The sequence below is a fragment of the Vigna unguiculata genome, chromosome 8, assembly GCF_004118075.2.
Source record: "Vigna unguiculata cultivar IT97K-499-35 chromosome 8, ASM411807v1, whole genome shotgun sequence".
Taxonomy (NCBI): domain Eukaryota; kingdom Viridiplantae; phylum Streptophyta; class Magnoliopsida; order Fabales; family Fabaceae; genus Vigna; species Vigna unguiculata.
In genome coordinates, this window is record NC_040286.1 from 5,664,793 (window position 1) to 5,672,755 (window position 7,963).

Below are 7,963 nucleotides of genomic sequence, written 5' to 3' on the forward strand. Positions count from 1 at the left end.
GATTCCATATTTTTTTAATTTAACAACAAAGACTTAATTGAAAAATATGAGTTTATTATTTTTATCCAATAAAATCAGAAAAATTAATTAAGGATTCAATGGAAAGTTTTCAATCGATAAAGAATTTAAAACATAATTAAATCTTTAAATTTTATCTTCCATTTTCTTAAATGTCAATAATTATTTGTTTTAAATTGGAAATTTATAATTTATTTGAGGGATTATATGGAAATCATTCCAAAAGAAAACAAATATTCTTTCACCTAAATGTGTTCCTTTTGTTCCCACAAAGCACCTAAAGCCAATCCGAATGTTTGGAAGGTGACCTAGCTCAGAATCAGAACAGATTAATTTGGAATATACAACCCATCATAAAATAATAAACAATTTATAATATATTAAATATTTTAATTCAAACTTTAACAACAGTTATTTGTGCCTTTTAATTTAAATTCTAATAACTAAAATTGAGAACTCATACTAAAAAAATTATTCTTGTAATTATGATAATTTGAATGTTTAACAAAGCATCACATAGATTAAAAATGTTTAAAAAATTGTAACTTCAACACTCACAATGTAATAAAACAAACTTTGTAAGTGATGTTTCTACTAAGACTCAAACATGATGTAGGTTTTGAAGGAGTTGTTCACGTGATGGAAAAACACGACCTTTTTAGTTGCACGCGTGCAATGTAAAAGAGCACTTAGGAGGGTTGGTGGTGAAAGGTAGATAATAATCAACATTCACAATCTCTTCAATCCAAATCATCTCTCACTTCAAATAAAAAGTAGATCATCATCTTATTAACTTATAACTAAATCACCTATATGTGAACTTCAAATATAAGGTTTAATATTGAAGTAGTTCTTTATGATCACATGAAACTACAAAATCCTAAATATATCCTAAACTCTTTTCATCATATTCAGCACAAAACTTCTAATTCATCTTTCTAAGATCTCATATGGGAAATATGAGTTGAGTTAATAATAAGTCAGTTTAACTCATTGACATTTTAGTAAATTGAAATTGTATAATCTGCTTTGTCAATAGATTATAGATAAATTTATCTTTAACCTAACTCGAATTCATTTAACTCTTAAATTAAGTTAATTGGGTTGAGTTTGACTCTTATTTAAAAGAAAAATAGATTTTTTTTTCAACTCAACCTAATTCAAACTCGTAATAAAACAATTATGGATTTAAATAAATTCATAATGAGAACTTGGTTTATCTATATTAGATGTTAGAATAAATAGTTGTTGAAAAAGAAAAGAAAGTCCATAAGTGGATATTCTATTTAGGTTTTTTCTTTTTTCTTGGTTATTGTTAGAAATATGTAGTTGAGATTTGGAAAAGATGGTGAAAAAATGAAGAGAAAATATTGATGTCTTGAAATCACATGTTGGAAGATCGTAGCTCATTAGATGTATCGAAAGAAGATCCTATGAGCTCATTTATGATTATCCTAAGCACCATCATTGGCCCTGCTCTCTAATATTGAAATAGCTTTATAACCTCTTGCTTATTTAATAATCATATCTTACAGATTCATTCTTCCTACAAAATCTTCAGATTCCTTGCTTTTCCAACTTAATTATTTCATCTCTTTGTCTTTTGAGTTTGGGGGGACACTGTGGGGAACACAACACAGTATTCTAGTTCCATGCATGCTCAAACAATAACTCAATTAGTTAATGTTGTCTTCATGTTGATATAGAGTGCATCTTATATAATTGCATCATGTAATTGAAAATAGTGACAGATTAGAGTACAATTCATGCTCTTCAACTTAAAAGCAAAAGGAAAGAAAGAAGTAACTTGCATAGTAATAGAATAGAATAAGACAGAATTTCATGAATGAAACAAGCATATATATGGATGAAAAACTAAAAGAAAAAATTGAGAAAAAAGAGAGTTTTATATAAATTTTAAAAAATAAAATTCAACCTTATCGCTTTTCTTTTATGGGCATTCAACCTTTTCACTTATTCTTTATTTTCTTCTTCATACTGCAATTTTTTTGAATATTTTAAAGGATCCTAACATAAAGTTCAATTTGACTTTAGTTAAAAATTTTATCTATATATGTTTCCCTAGTTCGTAAGTCAAAAAATGTCACCAACATTCTAGATGTGTTTCTGTCAAAGTTGATTTTGTTCCGTCGTTAAAATGAAATGTAAATCAAAGTTTATTTCAAACTTCTCATAATTAAGTATTTTAAAATTCGGAAATTTGATTTTTCAAACTTTATCAATATGTCAACGCTTCTAAACTTTTAAAAGATAATTTTAAATTGAAATTTTATTATTTATGAGAAAACCGTTCTTCAGATTCTGATTTGAATGTATTAAATGCTTTATTCCTTTTCGTTTGTTTTATTTTCATTGCAACGGTTTAAGACATTAAAATGCATTATTAGTTTTAAATATTTTTATCCATCTCTTATTCTCGTTGGTTCTATCTTTTTGAGCTTGCAAATTTTGGCAATAACCTTTAAAATAATGCAACAAGTTTGCATTGGATGAAGTCATGCAAAATAGTTGAAATTTGCAATATATATATATATATATATATATATTTCATTCATTGATGGCACATAATCAAAGTACTCAAGAATGTTACAATGGCATTGTTATTGAAGTAGGGTAACACCATAATCGGAATATGAGAATTGTGTATCAACTAAGGTTTGAGATTTGAGTGAAATTCTATCTACTCAAACAAAGAAACATCAATGTCCCCATGCATTCGAAGCTGAAAAGAAAAAGAAGCATATTAGACTAAATAGAAACAAAGAAGATGAAAATACACGGTAACAAGAACAAGAATAGTGAAATTACCTTGTCTTGAGATGGTCCAATCCTTATCCTTTCCGAGAGCCCAAAAGAAATAGCCCTTCAAGCCCGAAGCCCTAGCAAACTGAACCTTCTTCCTTATGGATGCTCCATCATCGTACCCGATCCAAGTAGTACCCGCATAAGAGTAGAAAGACACAGCTACATCATCGTACACAACAGTGGCACCATTTTCTTTGTTGAACACCAAAATTTCATCATAATCCATAGTCCCATCAGTATCAGTGGCTTCCCCAACAGCCTCTGCTCCAACCCCATTAACATTCGGGTCTCGGAGCGCCCATGCCCGCCCATATAATGGTAAACCCATAACCAACTTCTGCCCTGGCACACCCGCTTTGATCCAAGACCCGATTCCGTACCGGGTACTAATGTTGGAGTTTGGATCATACAAAGCAGCATTGAAGCCGGTAAAATTGGCCCAAGTCCCGTGGTAGTCAAAGCACATTGGGCTGGCCCAGTCCAAGTAATCGCGAATGGCCTGAACCGGATATGTTCGTGGCCCATTACCGATAAGTTTAATGGTGGAAGCGTAATAAACCGCGGCGGTTAAAAGCAGACGCGGTTTTCTGCAAGCCTGTGCTTCCAATGTTATAGCTTGATGCCATTCACGAAACAAGATACCTAGGTTAGACATGTCGACCTCGTTTTCCGGGAATTCCCAGTCCAAATCGAGACCGTCGAATCCGTATTGGCGTGCCACGTGGATGGTGGAGTTGATGAACACGTGTCGGTTGTGTTGGGTGCTGGCCATGAGGGAGAAGGCGGTGGAGTTGCTGCCACCTCCGCCAATTGACAAGAGAGTTTTAACCGGCGGGTAACGGTGGCGGAGGCCGTTGATGAATTGTGGAATCCATTTTTTCTCGGATTCGGTGACGCTAAGGTGGAAAAGTTGAGGGTGTTGTTGGATGAATGCGTAGTATATGTGAGTGAAGTACTTGGTGTCGATGGAAGAAGGTGAAAGGTCATCACCCGAAGGCCAATACGCAACTCTAACACTTCCCTTGCTTGGTGCATATTTCCGATTAGAAGGGTCGAGAAGAGCGTGAGAATGGATACTCATGAGTAGAACCAAAAGAGGTGTGAAAATGAGTGTTTGGAGGGACATTTTTCTATGGTAACAAGTTGTTGATGCTTCAATGAGGTATTTATATTTATATCGACATGTGGGTGTTTATGTTTTGGAATGTTGTCTTGGAACTCTTGTGAGGTAGGTTTTGTTGAAGTTTGAATTGAATGTTGCAATTGGTGGGTATATTTGGTTGGGGCAATTGATCAAACAGATGGAGACAAAATTTGACAAGGTAACCAATATAATAAGGTCAACCGTCTAGAATCATAAAGTTGTGCAGACCACAAGGTTGGATTCGATAATGTCAACATTGCTGAGGTTACATTGGAGAAAGTAAGTGCGTTAAGTTCCACAAATTGTCTTTCTTTCACGACATTTATTTATATATTATTGTTGGTATTAGCTATTTCTAAATTAAATTTACAAATTGTTTAGTGTTTTAATAGGAAAATATTAGTGTGAGAAATTGAAGTACAAGAGAAAAAAAAAATGAAGTGTGAGCCTAGTGAGTATTTGACCAATTTCCACCGAAAGAAATGTCCAACCAAGGAAGAACGGCATTGGTTAAGAAGAAGAAATGCAATTGTTTTTTGTGGTTTGGGCTTGATTCAGTGCATTCATTGTGTGGGCACTGATGGTGCAGTCCTCACAGATTCATAGTGTCCTAGACTTAAAAAAATATCTCCAACAAATGAAAACAGTGATGCTAATGTAGGACAGTGCCAAATTAAAGAAACCAATAATATCTCCAACAAACGGACCCTACCAAAATAATTATGTACAACAAGAAAATGGAAGAGAACCAAACATATAGACATGACAATGAGAAAATACCATCAAGAGTAGGAAGTTTGTAGTAATATATAACTCATTTATGCTTTATCAACCCCACTTGACCTAATTTGATGAATCCGTGTCTTTACTAGTTTGTAAGCTTAAAACCAAAGTTCCATAGGCTTTAAGTATTTAAGGCAACACTTTTTTGTCCTTTTTGTAGTTTTTGGACTACTCACACGTAGTTTAGGACATACAAAACAAATAAATATTCAATTCCAATTCAAAATAATGATGAGAATTACTTGAAGTTTATTTTAATTGATTCGTTTCAAATTTAAACCCATATTTTTTTAAAATTTAATTACTTAAATTTAGTTTGGATATGGTTAAATACTTTGTAGATTTACACAAAATCTAAAATTAATGTCGATTCTAAAAAATCATTTAGTCAAAACATTTTTTATTAGTTTCAATTGATACGTATTGTACTTTATATGCAAAGCGTTTCTTTGATTTGTACTATCTGCAAGGTGTTTTTGAATTGACTTTTCTCCAGAATATCATATGAATCATTATATTAAAATTGAGTTTGCTCATCACACAAAATATAAAATATTATGTTATTGTTCATCGATATACTTTTTTTAAATATATTAAAAAATAATTTATCGTAATCTAATAAAAGATTGAGAGACATAATAATTAAAAGAAAAATATATTATAATCAATTCACAATTAAAAATCGGCGATAAAAAATATATAATACATTATTTTTGTTTTTATAGTCATAAAAATGAGTACACAAAAATTAGATAAAAAAATAATTTTAATAAGTATTAAACTAATATTTCATTATCAAGTAAGGCAAGAGAGAGTTACATTTTTTTTTTCTTCGAGAAACGAAGGAAACAAATAAGAAATGAGAGTAAAAATAATAAGTATGTGTCTAACTTCATTTTTTTTCTTCAAAAACAAAAAAAAAATATGAGAGTGAGAGATGGGTACAATTTTATGAAAAATTAAAAAGGTAATGACAGAAGAAAATAAAAAATATTTTAATAAATGTTTAGTTTATTATAAAATAAAGGTAATAAGAGAGAGACAAAGGAGAGGAAGAATAGAGAATGAGAGAGTAGGGAGCAACTTCTGTTTGTATGTGTGTCTTATTACTGATAGGACAAGTCCTATTTATAGATACAACATGGTAACCCATAAAGGATATAAAATCAAATAGTAAATACAAAATATTACATAAAGAGTAATGAATAATATGATTATCAATTATATGAGTAATTGTATAAATCAATGGACGACCATTAATTCATAACACTTCCCCTTGGGTGTCCATTGATAAAAGAATGTGCCTCGTTAAAACCTTACTAGGAAAAACCTTGTGGGATAAAAACCTAGTGAAGGAAAAAGAGTACATCATTCTATATAATATTGTTCTTTGCATCTTCTATTTCTCTCCCTCATGTAAACTTACATCATTAAGATGGCGGAGTCCAATCTTGTGAACCAATTGCTCAAAAGTTCTCCTTGGCAAAGACTTTGTAAATAAATCTGCTAGATTTTCACATGAGCGAATCTTTTGGATCTCTACATCACCATTTCTTTGAAGATCATGAGTGAAAAAGAATTTTGGAAGAATATGTTTTGTTCCGTCTCCTTTAATATATCCTTCTTTCAATTGAGCAATGCATGCACTATTGTCTTCATATATCGTTGTTGGTTTCATTTTTCCCAAGGATAAACCACAAGTTTGTCGCACATGTTGAATTATAGACGTTAACCAAACGCATTCACGACTTGCCTAATGTAATGCTAAAATTTCTGCATGATTTGACGATGTTGTTGTTATTGTTTGTTTCACAGATCGCCATGAAATCGCTGTGCCACCACATGTGAAAAAATATCCTGTTTGTGATTGACCATTATGAGGATCTGATAAATAACCTGCATCTGCATAACCCATTAGATCTAATTTTGAATCATTTGGGTAAAATAAGCCCATATTCATAGTGCCTTTAAGGTAACAGAGTATTTATTTTACTCCATTCCAATGTCTTCTTGTAGGTGAAGAACTATATCTTGGTAACAAATTTACAGCAAATGTTATATCAGGTCGAGTACAATTAGCAAGATACATTAGTGCTCCTATAACACTAAGATATGGTACTTCAGGACCAAGTAGTTCTTCATCTTTTTCTTGAGGTCTAAAAGGGTCTTTATCAACATCTAATGACCTTATCACCATTGGAGTGCATAATGAATGTGATTTGTCCATATAAAACTTTTTAAGCACTTTCGTTATATAAGCTTCTTGATGTATAAGAACACCTTTGTTTAAATACTCAATTTGTAATCCCAAACAAAACTTTGTCCTTCCAAGATCCTTCATCTCAAATTCTTTCTTTAAACAATCAATTGCCTTTGTGAGCTTATTAGGAGTTCCAACTATGTTTATGTCATCTACATAAACAACAATTATGGCAAATTCATTCTCGGATCTTTTCATATAAATACAAGGACAAATAGGGTCATTTTTATACCCTTCCTTTAATAAGTACTCACTTAGACGATTATATCACATACGTCCTGATTGTTTCAATCCATAAAGGGACTTATTCAATTTTATTGAATAATCCTCTTTAGAATTTGCTTTGTTGGGCACATTAAATCCTTCAGGGAGTTTCATATAAATATCATTCTCTGAAGAGCCATACAAATAGGCTGTAACAACATCCATGAGGTGCAAATTCAAACCTTCTTGTGTAATAAGGCTAATTAAATATCTAAATGTTGTTGCATCCAATACTGGAGAATATGTCTCCTCAAAATCAATACCAGGTCTTTGTGAAAAACCTTGAGCAACTAACCGTGCTTTATATCTAACAATTTCACTATTCTCATTTCGTTTTTGTACAAAAACCCATCTATACCCAATAGATTTTACACCCTTAAGTGTGCGAACTACAGGTCCAAAAACCTTTCGTTTAGCAAGCGAATCTAATTCTGCTTGGATTGCATCTTTCCATTTTGGCCAATCATTTCTTTGCCGAAAATCTTCATTTGTCATTGGTTCTTGATCATTATATGCAAAAACTTCGTCAATATTGACTTTATTTCGATTCCATATTTTATGATTCATGACATAATTTATTGAGATCTCATCATTTTCAACAATTTCAGGTACCTGAGGTTCTTCTGAAACCGAATTATTAATTATGTCAAAAGAATCTTTTGGGACTT

General features: G+C 31.7%; 1 protein-coding gene across 1 annotated transcript; it reads right to left on the reverse strand.

Annotated features, from left to right (window-relative positions):
- Nucleotides 1–2,613: 2,613 nt before the first annotated feature.
- LOC114193385 (class V chitinase CHIT5-like) lies at nucleotides 2,614–4,225 on the reverse strand. Its single transcript, XM_028083150.1, has 2 exons — nucleotides 2,848–4,225; nucleotides 2,614–2,761 (listed from the first exon to the last, which is right to left on the reverse strand). Exons 1-2 carry the CDS (start codon nucleotides 3,968–3,970, stop codon nucleotides 2,739–2,741), a joined length of 1,146 nt encoding a protein of 381 aa, XP_027938951.1. The 5' UTR covers nucleotides 3,971–4,225; the 3' UTR covers nucleotides 2,614–2,738.
- Between the last annotated feature and the right edge of the window lie 3,738 nt (nucleotides 4,226–7,963).